Consider the following 17,634-nt stretch of genomic DNA (forward strand, 5'->3'; position numbering starts at 1 on the left):
GATATATTAGTAAAAAAAATTAAGTGCAATCCCAACTTTCGTTTGAATTTTGAAAATGAAGCATTCCTAAATGCAATTAACCTGTAACAGATTAGCTTTTGTTACTTGATACAGTACTGAAACATTAAATGGCTGACGCTTATATGCATTGTCAGAAAAGAAATCATAGGTTAAGGGGTTAAAAAGTAACAAGTCGAAATTCATGCGGTGAAAATGATGTGCTACTGTTTAACGCGAATAAGCGTTTGGCTGTCGATATTGAAACGACGCCTTAGGAATACTAGTTATCCATTTATCCCACCGATCGCTTTCTATCAATATCTCGCGCGTCAAGTGATCCGACTGGACGTTCTTTTAACACCTAGATATCACGTCGAATCGCGGATGCACATTTCTCGCGCGCGTTATCAACCCGTTTGATCGCTGGCTCACGAATTCCACCGATTAGCCTACTTACGCGGGAGGAAAATAGCAAATGGAATAACGCGTATCTGCGTGGTAGATCTGCGAGAGTAACGAGAGCACGAAGGGCTGTTTTAGGTTTTACGAGTCGCACTTAAAACGATCCGATAGGATGCCTTTCGTCACGCGAAATCTCCACGAAAGTACACGATGTACCCCTTAACTCGAGCTTCATTATCGAGGAAGTTCGTTATATCAGATTTTTTAACGACAGAAATTGGCGAGTTGATACCGTATATTCAATTTTGTCCGATTATGCGTTTTTATTCACAATAGTCGAGAAGAAGGAAATTGCCGTAGTACATTACGTAGGACATTATTATCTAACGCGATGAATAATATTCGCGTCATTTTTTTTATATAAGCTTCAACTTGGAAAAACTCCATTTACTTGGAGAAGTAAGGCACTTTAACGTTGGTGTGTAAAATTCAAAATTGGTAACTTTTTATTGGAAAATGAGCCAAAAGTAAGACGATAATATTTCAAGAAATATTATTGAAAACAGACGGTAAAAAATATGAAATTTTGCCACATCCTCCCCTATTTACTAGACTTTCCTTCAAACACCTGAACTATTTTGTAACAAATAAACGATCGCAAAATGAAGACACTGTAAAAGTAGCATTCGAAGAATTTTATCATTCGAAAACTAATGATTTTTATAAATTTGGAATAATGAAACTAGTTAATCGTTTATTACTAGGAAAAGTGTATAAAATCGCGTGGAAATTATTTTACGCACCAACCTAATAAAACCAAAATTGGGAATAATAATTCCTAGGATATTAATTATAAAATTTCCCCAAGGCGACCTTAAAGTGGAGCAATTCCTGAAGGTTTCGAGACGAGAAACGTTGATGGAGGTCCACCGTACACGCACCTGCCGCGTATATATTCGACTTTAAGCCGAATCATTAGGCCATCCCGTTCCACGGAACGAAGTTGGCGCGAATCTCGTGCGAGTTCCGCTAAACGTCACCACCTTTAACCATTAAGGAACGCTAGACGGAACTGAACTTCCGTGAACCGAATTGGAGCGCGTCGGCAAAAGTTCCTCCCGCCTATATATAGACTTTCCAATCCCTAATCCTAGCCTAGGGAAACTTGATAGTCCAGATTATTATTAATTCTTCGACCATACTACCCCAAGCTCGCGGTAACACGATACATCAAAACGAGCATTATTCAATCGAAGGTTGCTCCGTTCAATTTCTCCAAAGAAAATCCTTGACAATGATCCCTGTACGTCTTCTCACAATTGCTCCTCTTCAGAGTTACAACCCGTTTTCTGTTACGAGTCTTCAACTAATTATCGTTTCTACAAGTTACACGCACGCGCTCTTCGTTCTTCAACAAAGACCGTGTAACGATTAACCCTTTGCACTCGGAGATCATTTTGCTATAGGAAAGGTTACAATTCGGATCTTCTTTGAAATTTTTTCAAGCTAACGTAGAAACGATGTATACTATTTCATTTAAATATTCGATATATTCTCTATTTCACTGTGGTGAACAAATTTATAGAGGCGCATAGATCTGCTCTCTGTCTTCGTTAATTATTTACCAAGTGATTAATATCGCTTCTCAGTCACCGCTCAATTGCAAAGGGACCCACCGGTGATCACGTTATTCTATGAAAAAACGCGTATATTTAAGAGCTGAAAAGACTAGAAATTGGAAAAAATTAAACACTTCTTGTGATAAGCGAGTGTTTCGCTTTTCGTGTTAATTAATCTTCGACGAAGGGACACCAAATCAGAGTGAAAATTTGCCTGGAACACATTGTTCCAAGCAGCTTGCGCGAACTATCATTACGTATCGTTTAGTTGGTCAACTAATATCGACTCGTAAAAAACACATCGCAGAGCCCTTGAATAAAAACGATGGAAACGCTGTAGAAAAGGAGGGCTGAACGAAGATTCCTCGAGAGGGGAGGATAAAATACGAAAGTCGGCTACCCAAAACGCGGCTGCTCGAGAGACATGGGGGAAAAAGAAAACGGCACATTTGCATTTTTACTGGCTGGAATTAGCATGCTACACGTTAGTGACTAGCGAAGCCGCGATTTAGGCCAACGAACGACGATGGCGGTCGTCCTTGCCGAGCAATGTTGTCCTGTCGGCGGCTGAACGCTCGTCCACGTGACCCGCTTTTTTCTAGGATGTGGGACGAACTACTAATACTTCTCCTCTCTCTCTCTCTCTCTCTCTCTCTCCTTCTCCACCCGCTGCTGCTCTCTCTTTCATTTAGAAATCCACCGGCCGGTGAGAATAGAAACCGCTTCATTGACGGTTTTCGCGGCGAATCTTTCGTTCTAACAGCCGCGGATGCTCATGGGGTCTGAGCAAACTATGCATACGATGTATGAATGCTAATAATGATGTAACCAAATACGATACGCGCATACAGAATCGCTTTGCAACTGCTCGATGCAGTAATATGAATTTAGAAGAAAGTATCGGTGGCCTTTACAATGGAAGTTTGCTACTTTCGATGTTGAAGTCGATATTGATGAGGAATGTTACATGTGGACAGTTTTTTTTTTTTCTTTCAATGAACGTTCCATTTCTGAAGATTATGGTGTAGGTACCACTAGTAGTACAAGTATAGAATATATTAAAAATGTGTAATCGTAAAAACGAGAAAGAGGGTGGCTAAGGAAAAGTGGGAATCGATAGAAACGAAAGTCCTCGACGATCATTTTGGTCATTTTCAGGGAAACACACTGAAACAGAGTGCATTTATGGTGGAAAAAGAGGAGACTAAAGGAAGAGCCTTTTTTTGTAGATAGAATCAATGTTACAAGGGAAGTTACGTCAAATTATTATTATAGTCACTCGTATCGTCATTTGCCACAAAGCTGCGTAAGAAACTGTTATGTGAAAAAAATTGGAAAATGATTTATTTCGAAATAATTTCTTCGGGTATTGGTAGTCTGTTCGGGAAAGGTCTAGTGAATAGGGGAGGATGCGGCAAAATTTCATATTCTTTACCGTGGATTGTTTTCAATAATTTTTCTTGAAACATTATCATCTTCCTTTTGGCTCATCTTCCAATGAAAAGTCACCAATCTTGAATTTTGCACACCAACGTTCAAGTGTCCCAACATTTACGCAACCTTCTTCAAACGCTAAATTTAAATTTTCAGCAGTTTTTCCAAGTTTAAATTCATATAAAAAATATTACGCGAATATCTACATTATTCATCACGTCGGATAATTATATCCAATTGTATTACGAACTTTTTCCGAATTCTGAATTCCTTCTTCTCGACTATTGTGTACAAAAATGTGTAACCGGACAAAATTGAACATACGGTATCAACTGATTAATTTCAGCTGTTGAAAGAACGACATTTTACTTAGACGAACCTAGTAGTGTCGTTAGACGACTGTGACGAAGCGTTTCAGACTCTTCTGTGAACTGTAGACTCTTAAACGATACGCAGAATATCTAGAGGGAATCGAACAGGGAGAAGATCTACATGTTCTACACGTTCAAATCTACATGCTCGAAGCGGAAAGGTTCAGTGAACGGGACATCGTTCTACAATAACGATAAGGGCAGCAGCAGCATGTGCAGCAGTGCATCTCGCTGTCTGCTAATAGAACAGGGTGACGGAGGGTCTTGTTCCATGCCGATGGAACAAATGAAAAGAAATGACGACGAAGATGAAGACAAATGGTTCGCGGTACTAGACTCGATCTCCTAAAAGTAACAGTGGCAAATCAGCAGAACGAATCGACGAACGTCTCGACGCTTCGCGAGAGTTCATAACATGTAACGTTCATAACGCCACGAACGAACGACGACCTCGTTCTGCTTCGAGCAGCGTGTGTTTCGAGTCTACCGCCATGGCTCCGGGATGTGCCTCGTAATTTCTCGACGTTCTCTCCCCCATTCGCGCGTCGCGGATCACTCGATAATTAATATTAATTCCAGGCTTCGCCTGAACGTCGTCGGCTGGCAATCGTTGGCCAAATGTCGCTACTTCTTCGAGAGGAAAAGAGAGAGCTTGGTATCAAAGGAGTTTGAATAATTGGAATATTTCGATATTACAGCTGAAGGCCTGACAATAGGAAAAGTCCGAAAAGGGGAGCCGAGTCACGTTTCACCTATCGTAAGATTTCTTTCTCTATACTATCAGAGAATCAATTTTTTTCGGCTAAATTCGTTAAATTACATTTCTCGGTAATTTGAAAGAAATTATATTATTAATTAATGGTTAAATGACCTTTAGAAATACACAGCAGCTGCTATCATACAGCGATAAAAAAAATATGGCATCCCATTTAAAAAAGTTCAGATTATCTTAAACTCTGTTCTGAGCCATATCATGCAAGTTTGTATTGAAAATAACGGAAATATTCCAGGTGGGCAGAATTTGTGCCCCACCCTGTATACTTCATGAACAAATAATACGGGTCACAGATGACCCAGCTTCATCGACCGACGGTCAAATTGAACCCTATAATTTGAAATTTCAGAAATCTCAGAAAATTGCACTGTACAGAAAAAGCAGTTTAACCCTTTGGTGATCGAATTATTTTTTTCAGAATTTAACTGTCGTGTTTGTAATGGATACTAAATTAAGATGAATTTTTACTCGAGTATTCAAACGAGGTATATACATTCCAATGGTCACGAAAGGGTTAAAATTTGCAAAGAATTTCGAAGAAATTCGAAAGATCGAAACAGTTACGAATATTTAAAGAACATAGTATCGATACGAGGTTAGGTAAGTATTCGAGCTACCTGCGAACACGTTTTTCTGAGAAGCTACTAATCCGACCGACCTGCAATTTTTAGGATTCATTTTGCAATCCCGAAATGTCCGTTAAAATCGCGATCCTCGGCAACGTGAAAAATTAGACGAGCGAGTTTTATTAGGAGACAGTAACGAGCCTCGTAGTGTTCACACGGAAGATCGACTAGTATTCCCAGCCGGTCGTTCGGCCTGCCTACGCGGAATTGCCGATTAGCCAATTCCAGCCGATGCAAATGACGCATAGGATCGTACGATCGCCACTTCCGACGTATTATGTAGATATCCGCAGGACGGACGGAAATTTCGGCGAGTGTTGCGTCCGCCTCGAGACCGCCTCGCCCTCCAGTGTTTTGCGTTTCAAATCGCGACTGTGATTCACTCCACGGTGAGTAGAAACGACTTCGGCCGCAGCCCACCAGAAACTTCGTAGAATCCTTAAATTTTTACAACACGCTCAGCTCAGAACGATACCAGGCTTCTGTGAACCGATAGATCGAAACGTGGATTGCATTCTTCGCGTTATGCATCTGGCATTGCTCTCTCTCTCTCTCTCTCTCTCTCTCTCTCTCTCTCTCTTCTAGCCTTCTAAAGGCTTTAACGATAAACGAGAAAAACACGGCTGACAACAAGTGGTACTTGGTGAAAAGAATTTTTTCCCCTGGTTTTTTCACAAAGGCGACCGTATAATATAAGTTTCGTCTTCGAGGGCAGATTGATTCGAGTGACTTGGCAGTAAGCACGGTCGACAATGGCCAGAGATTCGCCTCGAGTCCTGCACGCATCGCGAGGATAAGTGGTTTGCCGAGTGTCGAGTGCAACGCGTGAGACTCGTCGCGCGTATGGCAACGAGATCGCGTTGATTACGGCGAGATAGGACACACGGTGGTAGATGAAACCGCGAGTACAGGACTGGACGAGTTCAACTGGCAATTAGACCGGACAATAACCTTCCATCAACGATGCTGAGGGGTTTCAGCTAAATTGCGACGCGTATTCTTCACGAAAGACGTATGAAATAATACAAGTCTAACGAGAGGCAAAACGTGATCGATATACATAAAAGATTTTTTAAGATTACGCAGCTATTAGCGAACCAGTGAGACAAATTGAAATATCGTTGACAGAGAGAGAGAGAGAGAGAAAGGGAGAACGTTTCGCGTTTAACGCGTGTTCACCGGTTAATTACGCGAAGAAATAATTAAGTTACTTTCCGCGTGCAATCAGGCGAGCCACTAATTAGGCATAACAGCACGCAATGCAAACACAAGTGCTACGTGTATGTGTGTATGCACACCGTCGACACACTTCTTCTTTTTCCTCGTGGCTTAACGGGCAAAGGGTTAAGGCTATTCATAAGCCTAACAGAATTGTAGACAGATTTCACCTTTAGATTTGCTACCTTGTACTCGAATGAAAGCATGGTATGCACCTCGTGCATATTGTACACAGCTGATACGAGGTATATCGATTCAATAGGATGCTTAACCCTTCTACCTTCTAACATAACATAAAAGCAATGTAAATTATAATCGGAATATAACAAAAAAGGATATATATTTAAAAATGCAACCAGCGTTTCAACATCGTTTGCTTAACAAACCAATCGTATAAATTGAATGCACAATCAATAGGGCCATGCAATAATGCCTACATAGTAACGAGTCGCTCAAGACCGCAGCAGTGTAGCCCCAAGGAACACATCTAAGGTTACAAAGTAGCATAGAAGAGTCGAGTCCCAGACTCACCGCATTGCTCCTCTCCAACGAGGAACGAGCGCTCCGCCTGTAATTAAAAAAGAAATGGAATCTTGTTAAAATTGCTCGTGTTTTTTTTTTTTTGATTCGTGAAATATTGGGGCGATAATTTCGATAAAATTCGTTAGAACGAGTATCACTTTACTGTGAAATATATCGTGTTGAAAAGGAAGCAAGTTCAAACGTTAATTGGATCGAAAAGAGTTAAACTTTATTCAGGAGACAGACAATTCGCGAAAGAAAAAGCAGCAGGCGTGACAAAGTCTAGTGTCTGTTTTCACGCCACGCTCGAGCGTGCAAAGGGCTCGCCTGACACGTGTGAAAAAGGCGTTTAACTGGTACAGCCCTTTTGTCTACGAATCATTGTCGCTAACGCCTGGTTTGCACGACGAAAGGAGCTCTGATTCGTATTACATAATATCCTCTGATCCATAGCTCTGATCCATAATATCGGATAATTTAATCTTACAATCGAAGATTCTTCTTGATACTAACGCGTATTGGTAATGCATTTTAAATTCATGTTAAATTTTAATTTACCTATTGATGTGTCACCGTAGAAAAAGGCGGTAAAGATGGCGAAGTTCCTGAAATCCATGTTACTTAAATATATTACGATTCTTAGGCATCGACAAATTATATTCCCAAGTAAAATCGAATAATAAATCAAACTGTCGTTTGTTTTATGAAAAAAAAATGGCTCAGATGCGATAAAATAAGTCATAAAGATGTTATATATTTAAACCGTAGTTTGTTACTTGAGAATCTCTCGAACGTTACGCTTAAAAATTTTCATTTACGAAATATTATCGTTAAAGATTCGATCACAATTTAAGAATTAAATATTATTCAAAACTTATACGTTATATGTTATCGTCAGCTCTATGAGAAAATTGATGCATGTATAATTAAAGAATGTTTCCCGTAACTTTTCCTTGCGCTACTGTGCAAATCACACGTTATACGATGAAATATCGTTTTGTACGTACCCCGAAACATGTAACAAAGCGTATTGTCACAAGTTACATGATACACTTCGATAAGTATGCACGGTAATTTATAAAAAAGACTATAATTTCGTCCAGCACTTTTTAAATTTAACAGAGAGCTCTCTTCGACCACTGAAAACTCTGACGTCTAGTTCGGATTGTGTAACCCGTGTTTAGGACCTACGCAACATGCGACATCTATGATCTATGAGAACGCGTACAAAGCTTAAGTTCCTTGAAGGCACGCATTTTTTGACTACCTCACTTTATCAGTTCCATGCTCGAAGGTTTTGAATGTTTTGACGACCACCAAAACGCGGTTTCAACAAAAAATGGAATTCCGAATAAACAATTGAGATTTTATTGGATGTCGTACAATTTTTATCAACGCAAATCGTAAAGTAGCCACAAGATTCGTGTTTCAATAGAGCACACATACATTCACAGAGGACCTGTTTACTTGTGTGGTCCTCGAATCGCGCGTCTAAAAACCAGTGCATAAAAGCGACTTTAAGCTCTGCCCCATTGCTTCGAGAACAAAGTTCCCCGGCATTAACGTAAAGAGGAGCAACTCAAAAGCCGGTAACGTGACGACGTATTTATCCAGACAGCAGACAAACATACTCGCTTGAGTACCTGGCACCTGCTCACTTTCCTATACTTCTAAAGGACTACAGGGGGATCTACATCGAGTGAAACTGCGTATAAAGCCAGACTAGTGGTAAGTTTTTAATGTGATTGTAATCTCTCTCTTTTTATATGTACTTTTCTTTCGTGAACGATGTATTTTAAAATATTAATAAATATGGACATAAAAATCGAAGTAGGCATATTTTATTGAGATCAATAATACAGAATGCAACTGCTCAGCTCTGAATTAATAGTTGTAGTGTAACGATAAATGGAGTTGCAAATGATGTTCCATCCGAGACAGTATCAAACGATGGTCTAACCTCGAAACAACAATCGATTCGATAATCGGAATTCCATCGTCGTAATGATGGATTATGATTATATTCGAGGACAAGTTAATATCGTCTCACGTGAGTAAAATGAATTACGTTCGTACAAATTGCGTGAACGCGACTACGCATAAATAACGTCGTTGTGTGTACGCAAAGTGTACGACGATAGTGACAACAGTGGACACAGTTGATCGCGTGAATAAACATACACGAGGCATACATACACACATCTATATGTGTACACGACTCTCACCTCGATACAAATCGGCAAACAGGCAGCAGGCCGTCACAACACGACGGTCGTCGCATCCCCTCCCGCCACGCCTCGATCGTCCTCTTCCCGTTCATTCATTCCTCCTCCACGCAACGCCGTTGTTTCTCTCGAGCGACGTTTGTGTCAGCAACGTTAGCAGACGACACACCATAGTTACGCGTTGTTCGACACCGCACTCCACCGTAGTAACCAAATAAAGTACGATGTGTCGACGAAACGAGCCGTGACAAACCTAATCGCATCAGCCAAATACGATAAATACCCAGAGGCACCTTGACGCGAGATACCCCCGTCAGACCGACGCCATTCCTTCCTCCGAACTGTTTACATCGTGTCAAGACACGCGATACGGCGAAAGTAAATTGCGTAGAACGTACATATACCGCACTCCCCGGTAAGTTTCTCGGTGTGTTGCATTCGATCGCTCGGAAACCGCACTTATTTACACCGGGCGATTAAGCAGCAAAACAAAAATAGTCTCCCGCGTGCTCCGTAAGATCGCGCTACTCTTCAAGTCTGATACCTCTAGGCGGCGTGACATGAACACGGCCTACCGTAAGCAAGACTGTTAATAGGAGAACAGCAACGAGGAAAAACAGCCCGAGGGAACAACAGCCGTACACGAAATGTCCGACGTCGTGGAAGAAACTGTCGTAGATTGCTCGCGGAATACGTGACACGTTCTCAAGGACGTTCACGAACGTCTCGCCGGCGACTTCGCCGCTACCACAGCAGTCGAACGACATTTGACCAAGCCCCGTGGTAGTACCTCGAACGTTCCGACCGGGCGAAATATGACGGGCTGAAGCCGAGGAATAAATGGGGAGCACCCATAAGAATGCCGCACTATAAAACGTCGCGGCGCGACAACACGACTAAACGGGCTAAGCGGGTTTTCGCTTTCGACTGAAATCGAATGTCCTGGCCGGCTGGCCGCTGAACTGGCTACGTGTGTGAGTTACGTGCGTGTGCGCACGCGTGCTTCGTATGTGTGCGTTTGCGGTGTACGCCGCGCCGTAGCGCGCGTTTTCTACCAGCATCCAGTATCGAGTGTCTCGACAAGTAAACGTAACCCTCTCGAGCTCGCATTACAAAACGCCAGTGTCGACAAGATGAGTCGACCGATTAAATTACACGTGACACGCGCGTACTGCACCCTACTAACAGGTACATCTTTTTGGCTTACCTTGGCGGAGGTCACGCCTCCACCGTATAGGCGTTATCGATCGAAGCATTCGATCTCTCGCAATCCTTCTCTATGAGAATTCATGATTTTCCTCGAAAATTCTCACAATAGTCACTCAACGCACGAGTATCTTTCAGTGAAGAGTTTTAATTGAAGTTATAGCTATCATCCGAGGTATATGGAAATGGCGGAATGCCACTCCACCGCTGACTGTGAAAGTTGTATTAATTGCAGCCTTAATGCGTCGACATTTTTTCACCCCGGTTTTTATATCTTCTTGGGAGGGGAGTGAGACACGATCGCGTTCCACACGAAAATATTTACTCGTTACTTACCGCAGGCCAGTGAACCTCTGTAGTTGTGTTAAATTATTATGCGTAAAATTAAAATGAATAAATATAGCAAATATGATTATTTATTTAAAGTTATGTATGTTGTATATCTACAACGCGGATATATCTATTTTACAATGACGAAACTTCAAGAAGTATCTTCCAATTAAAAAAAATTCATATCACAAACTGGGGACTGTCTCTGTATGTTAATTAAACTAAGAGAATTGTGTCATTATTTCTTTTCCTCGTTGAGGTTATATTTTGTCTTCAACTTATCTATCTCTTCCATCTTCTTATCTACATCAACCCGTTTAAATGCTTTGTTGCTTTGATAATATAAAACCACTAAGTATCTGTTGCAAACATTAAAGCCACTCAAATGATCACACGCATTCTTTGCATCGAATATATCCTCATAAACAACAAAAGCTGTTCCTCTAGTTTCGGCAGTGTTACCTCTAAAAAATATAAAATCCATTACCCTTAAAAATGTTTCTACAATACATATTTAAAGAAATATAATTGTTAATAAGTATGCATAAAATTTAATTCATATATAAGTACTTACACTCTAATTTGTCTAATAGCGCCATATTTGCCAAAAATATCGTACATTTCTTCAGCCGTAATTTTATATGGCAAATTTCTTATGTATAACACCCTGTTTACTTCTGGAGGTAGCCTTACCTACGAGGAAAAGTTATATTTTTGTACAATAACAAACAAAAAATATAGGTTAGGTTGACAGTATTCACAGAGTGGAGATTTTACATGTCAATACTTGTACTTACGTTAGCTCTTCGTTGCAACATAGCCATAGTCATCTTGGGACCACAATTATTTATTTACTCAGTACAAAAAATAAATACCCAGAAATTAAACACAATACGTCTCTTTATAATGTCAAAACAGTACAAGTCGTTGGGATTGTGATTTATACGCTATTTATGCTACCAGAGAGCAGCACTGTGATAATTTTCTCATTATTTGGCAATATACTTTAAGGAAAGGGAAAAATTCTAAGGGACTAAAAAAAATAAAGAACTATGTTTGTAATTTTTATTCATAATAACAATGCTTTGAAACAAACAATTAAAAATGATACTAGTAATTGGCATTATATACTCGCAATATCATTAGTAATCGATCCCGTTTTGGATAGCAAATCAAATATACTTATTTGACATTACAAGTTTATATAGATTATACATTACATTCAAACATTTACGGTTTACATTTTTCCTTTTTTATAAAGAATATATTGACATTACAACCACAGTTTAAAAATTTAATGAGTATTTTTATACTTTGATGAGTACCTTTTAGAAATATCTTGATGAATTGACACACCGAATATTAAAATTGGAGTACAATAGCTAGATTTCTGATTTCTGGGCAGTCGCGATTAATATAGAACGCGTATGTAATGTATTTATTGAAATAGATATTGCTAGTGGAATGAAGAGATGGCACAACAGACCAATGCCTGATTGCAATTAGAACCGTCACTTTTCTACGAAGGAAGCTTCGTTAATATTTTATACTTTATTAAAAGCTGCAATATCTACGCTTTGTACATAATCCTCAATTTCCTGAATCTTTTCTGTAAGCCAATCCACAGAAACTTTATCGTCTTCTACGACACAGGAAATCTGAAGTTTGTGAATTCCAAAAGCAAGTGGAACAAGTTTTGCTACAAAGGAACAAATATTTTCGTTTTCAACTCAAATGATGTAGCAAATTAATTACAGCAATTTGCATTGATAACTTACATGCTCCCCATAAAAGACCATCGATCTCGATCTTTCGTACTTCCTCCTCCATAGCTTTCATGTCTGTTTCGTCATCCCACGGTTTCACATCCAATATTATATTTGACTTGGCAATCGGGGCTGGTTCTGTAAATTTTTATTATATAAACATAGCACAGTTATGTTTGAAGTATGAATTCCGTACTACGTGACTTACTTTTAGCTTTCTTTGCGGCATATGCAGCCAATCTTTCTCCCCTAACTTTTGCAGCTTCTGCATCTTCTCCCTAGTAAGTCAATTATTTAAACAATTTACAGTACAGATCGTAAATAAGCAGCAATTAAATTTCAGTTATTGTACGATAGTGTTCGTGTTGAACTTGTATGATAAATAGAAAACTATAGCTGAATGTATTTGTATTCTGGGAATATCTGGTGTACTATATACTTCGTAAATGTATCATAAACGTATTACTTTTGCATCCTATTTGGAAACACGTGTAAAGTGTAATAACTGTATAAGTATCGTGCAGAAATGTCTTTAAATATTATGTAAATAGAGGGAAAGGGGATTAACTGCTTTAGTGTCTTCCACTATTTCTGCCCACTTGCCTCTGAATCTGAACCAAAGAAATCAACATCCTCCTCATCATTAGCTTTTTCATGTGCTGGTTTTGAAGCTGGTTCAAGTTTAACAGGACAAGCTGATTCAAGTTTAACAGGACAAGCTGGTTCAGGTTTAGCAGGACAAATTGCTATTGGTGCAACAGATAAAAGAGGGTGAATCTTATCTTCAAGTGCTCTGACACGTTCCTCCAATTTTTCAACAGCATTCTTCAGTCCTTGGAAGACTGTTGATGAAAAGTTAGAATATAGTGAATTCCCTATATGACAAACTGATTTAACAAAATCATTATGATACTCACGACTATTAGGATCTACAGAATCTTTTTTGTTGTCATTTGGAGTTGTAAGACCAGCAACAGCTGCAATATCATCCATCTGTAAAATAAAATTGAAATGCATTTCAAAGTTACAATTTAAGAAAAGCAATGAATTATTATTAAATAATTAAATTCTATACCCATAGATTTATATTAATGTTGGATATTATATTAGTAAGCAGGTTTTAGAATTTGTTATATAAGGGTGCGCAAAGAGTGCAGTACTCACACACTGTAAAGACTGTTTAATATGTTGACGAGCCTTGGCGACCTCATTGGCTAAACTTCCACCAGCAGATAGAATTGGACTAGTGGTTTGTTGATTTCCCTGTATCCACCAATATTAAAGATCAACTCAGACTAAACTGATTGTTGCAAACAATTCAATGTCATACCTCCACTAGGAATTATAATTATTGTTATCGAAAATAAAATAATAAAATTCTAATGCTTTTAAATAAAATATTAGAAACATAATACAATTTGTACTAAAAAACTTATTTGCATTCTACAACTATAAATATTCAATACAAGTTCGTCTATTTAAAAAAAAAGAAAGAATATCAGTGGAGATAGACATTTTGAATGTACAAAAAGTGAATAAATAACAAGCATAACAATCTGTCTGCTACAAGTTAAAGGGTTAAAATAAAAAAAAATATTTGTCATCACTATACAGGGTCCACCCAACTGTTATATGTTATAACTCTGTTACCAGTACATTTACAGAAAAATGTCAAAGGAGGAAAGTGAATTGTTCAAAGAGCACTACATCTGTAGGACCATGTTTTTTTTAGAAGTGTAATCAGCAATTGCATTATCCTTTTTAATAGAAATGCATACTTCTTTTTACACGGATAAATTCCTCTCGTCATTCTGCGTAAAAAAGTATTGAGGTATAATGATGGAAAAATGATTAGTTATCGAGATATTTGTAAGTCCAGGGGACTTAAATCGGGTGAGCGGGGTGGACCGAAATATTAAGGTACGTAGAGAAGTAATGAAAATAATTGAAAAACGTTGTATGAAATGTGTACAGTGTAATGGAGGAGCGTTCGAACGTCTTCCTTGATAAAAACAATTTTTCAAAATATCTCGATAACTAATCATTTTTCTACCATTATACCTCAATACTTTTTTACACAGAATGACGAGAGGAATCTATCCGTATAAAAAGAAGTATGCATTTCCATTAAAAAAAATATTGCAATTGTTGATTGCACATGCACCATTGCACTTCTAAAAAAAACATGGTCCTAAAGATATAGTGCTCTTTGAATCATTCACCTTCCTCCTATGACATTTTTCTGTAACTGTACTGGTAACAGAGTTATAACATGTAACAGTTGCATGGACCATCCTGTATACAAACATGTTAATAAACTCAGGATCACAATAGAAATTGTGTCTGACCAGAAACAAACATGCACTGCAACCCCTTTGCACATAGAAAAAGCATGCATGATGTTAAATTAAAGCAGGATAAATATGTACATTATTTGTTCCTGGTGTTCACTCAGTAACTATTGAATCTAAGAATCAAACAGTAATATAAATTTGTGATTGATAAATAAAATATTTGTAAAAAGAATAAAATAATGCCATTTATAAATTAATAAATATTTTGATTGTATTTTATGCAATACTTTTGTGGTAACCTAGGTAATGAAAAATACATTACAATGAACTAAATAAAATTCTATAAATATTGCACTGATGCACACAAAACGTTAAATAACATATGCATTACAGTATATACCTGAATAGGTAATTGCTGCTTATTCCTTATTAATGGTGTACCATTTTCTTTTACTTCTTTAGTCTCATTCTTTCCTTTTCTATTTCTATGTCTGGTATCTGCTTTATTCTTTTTCTCTTTTACTTCTTTTATATTATACTTTTTGGATACATCATTTGAAGGATTAGTCTCTTTTTCTTTCTCCTTCTCCTTCTCCTTCTCCTTCTCCTTCTCTTTCTCTTTCTCTTTTAGATCATTTTTGGCATTATCAGACTTTTGTTTTTCTTCTACATTCTCTTTCTTTTGTATATTCACTTCATCCTCTACTTTATTATTTGCTTTTGATGTTTTTATTTGACACTTAGTATTATTTAGATCATTTGAAATATTTTCAGAAATCAATAGCTTATTGTCTTTTGATTTCTCAGACTTTGATTTAGGCAAAGTGTTACTATTTAAGATGATATTATCCTGACAGTTATTAATTACAGAAACTTCAGATTTAAGCGAGCAGCTTTCCATAATCTTATGAGACACCACCTTAAAACATGTTACAAGCTATGCAAGTAAGAACTCATGTCTTGCAAGTAATGTGTAAAACAGAAACTAAATGAAGCATGTCTGTTACATGCTTAATATAATTTATATTATTACCACAGAACAGAACTGCACAAAAAATAAATACTTCAGTTAAAAAAGTCATGCATTTTTTAACTCGTTGAATATGTAACTGTATAAAACAATACACTGTAACTATAAACATAAACAAATAGGAAATTACATTTTGCTAATCTTATGTTCTTATTTTAATATTATCAATTATACTTATCGCAAGAGCTTTGTGTTAAAAAAGAAATACAAGATTAGATGATTCATTTGAACACACAACTATAAATGGGAATTAAGTTTTTAAATAAAAAATAAAATTCCCAACACCTCATGAAATTACAAGCAGACAAAGTTTTCCCTATCACCAGATATTCCCTGAAGTGTGTGTTAGAGATGTTAGTTTTTGTTAATACAAAGAAAAAAATACAAGGCACAACAAAAAGGCAAACATTAGTTGTGGATGTTGGGGTTGACAATAATAGGTTTAAAATTATTTTTGTTTGTAAACATACTTTTAAGCATTATAATTTTTTTAAATAAAAATCTGCTTTAATATCATAATAATGAAAATGAACAAAACTGAAAGTCCTTATTATTCAATAGTTTGTATGTTTAGAAACATTTATCCTACCCCTGTTGGCAATCAGTTTTATATCCAATAACATTAATACACAATTCACTGATAAAGATACTTACCTTGGCCATTCTTTCAAAATATAGACGTTCTGCTTTGTCATAGGATGGCTTGTCAAACCATACCTTCTCTTGTGCCAAGGCTGATTTCTCCATGGTTTTGATGATTTATTCAACAGTAAAGATGCAAGAAAATATCTGCAACATGAAATTTTATAGACCTCAAAATATTTTCAAATACTTTCATATTAAAAATATAATAGTTCAATCTTATTATTTATACAACGAAATATGGTATATTTATAACTTAAGAATAATATAATAATAAAATTCATTATATAACAATATATATAAATAATCAACAACCTATTAGGTAATTAACATCAAAAACTATCATCATCACTGCTAAAATATTCAGATTTTAATGGAATTTTATTTAATACTTTACGATTAGGAAGTTTTAATTCATATGTTTCTTTAACTGCTACCTGTTCATCTGATATCTTTTTTATAGAATCTAATAAACGATAAACTTCTTTTTCTTCTTCTGTTTTCACTACACATGGATATATATCTAATGTATTAAAATATTGAATAAAAGCTTTGAGTTCATTAAAAGAGGAATGTGTGGAATAGCATACATTGAAAGTTCTTTCTTTAATTTTGTCCCATTCTCCTACTACACTAGTATCCCTTTTTTTCCATTTCATCACAGATGGAATGATAGTCATGATATTTGCATTGCTTACATCACTTCTACAATGCAAACCTGACGAAGATATTTTTCTCTTGCAGGCATGAATGGGAGTACTATATGGGTCATTTGTGACATAACAAGACAATTGTGTAATACAACAATAACTCTCATACACATTATGTTTTACATGAATTTTCACATTCATCATTTTTGAGAGTTCTACAAAGAGAAATTCAGAACCATATGTAGCAGAACATTCCAGAATAACAACATTCCTTGGGTCTCTACCTAACCATTCTTTTGTGATTTCACATATTTTAACCATGCTTTCTTGCCTAGTAGGAAAGGAAGGAAAATCGTTACTTAAAAATGTTGTGTCTAAATAGATTTTAGTAAATGTTCTAGGTATCAATTTAGAATCTTCATAATAATGTAAACCTTTCAACTTAGGAAAGTCCAGTGGATTAATGCGAAAATCACCAGTATATAATATTGATAAATTATTCCTTTCAAAGATAAACATTACAG

At 37.1% G+C, this 17,634-nt stretch overlaps 3 protein-coding genes across 3 annotated transcripts in view; all 3 read right to left on the reverse strand.

Moving 5' to 3' along the window:
• Nucleotides 1-10,926: 10,926 nt before the first annotated feature.
• On the reverse strand, nucleotides 10,927-11,662 carry LOC108575966 (splicing factor 3B subunit 6-like protein). The gene is made up of 3 exons (XM_017938904.1): nucleotides 11,526-11,662; nucleotides 11,303-11,421; nucleotides 10,927-11,192 (listed from the first exon to the last, which is right to left on the reverse strand). The coding sequence occupies exons 1-3, from the start codon at nucleotides 11,556-11,558 to the stop codon at nucleotides 10,967-10,969; spliced, it is 378 nt and encodes a 125-aa protein (XP_017794393.1). The 5' UTR covers nucleotides 11,559-11,662; the 3' UTR covers nucleotides 10,927-10,966.
• Nucleotides 11,663-12,129: 467 nt separating this feature from the next.
• The window catches only part of LOC108575955 (DNA ligase 1-like), a 6,337-nt gene continuing 832 nt past the window's right edge, over nucleotides 12,130-17,634 (reverse strand). Inside the window, exons 2-9 of the mRNA XM_017938895.1 lie at nucleotides 16,473-16,607; nucleotides 15,189-15,707; nucleotides 13,659-13,757; nucleotides 13,412-13,487; nucleotides 13,098-13,336; nucleotides 12,703-12,772; nucleotides 12,507-12,632; nucleotides 12,130-12,427 (exon numbers count right to left, since the gene is read on the reverse strand). Of these exons, the coding sequence (XP_017794384.1) occupies nucleotides 12,273-12,427; nucleotides 12,507-12,632; nucleotides 12,703-12,772; nucleotides 13,098-13,336; nucleotides 13,412-13,487; nucleotides 13,659-13,757; nucleotides 15,189-15,707; nucleotides 16,473-16,565 (1,377 nt within the window). The 5' untranslated portion in view covers nucleotides 16,566-16,607 and the 3' untranslated portion in view covers nucleotides 12,130-12,272. The remainder of the gene's footprint in view (nucleotides 12,428-12,506; nucleotides 12,633-12,702; nucleotides 12,773-13,097; nucleotides 13,337-13,411; nucleotides 13,488-13,658; nucleotides 13,758-15,188; nucleotides 15,708-16,472; nucleotides 16,608-17,634) is intronic.
• Nucleotides 16,793-17,634, reverse strand: part of LOC108575948 (protein artemis-like) — a 1,182-nt gene continuing 340 nt past the window's right edge. Inside the window, exon 2 of the mRNA XM_017938889.1 lies at nucleotides 16,793-17,626. Within this exon, the coding sequence (XP_017794378.1) occupies nucleotides 16,793-17,626 (834 nt within the window). The remainder of the gene's footprint in view (nucleotides 17,627-17,634) is intronic.

This window comes from Habropoda laboriosa, unplaced genomic scaffold (assembly GCF_001263275.1).
Source record: "Habropoda laboriosa isolate 0110345459 unplaced genomic scaffold, ASM126327v1 scaffold300, whole genome shotgun sequence".
Taxonomy (NCBI): Eukaryota; Metazoa; Arthropoda; class Insecta; order Hymenoptera; family Apidae; genus Habropoda; species Habropoda laboriosa.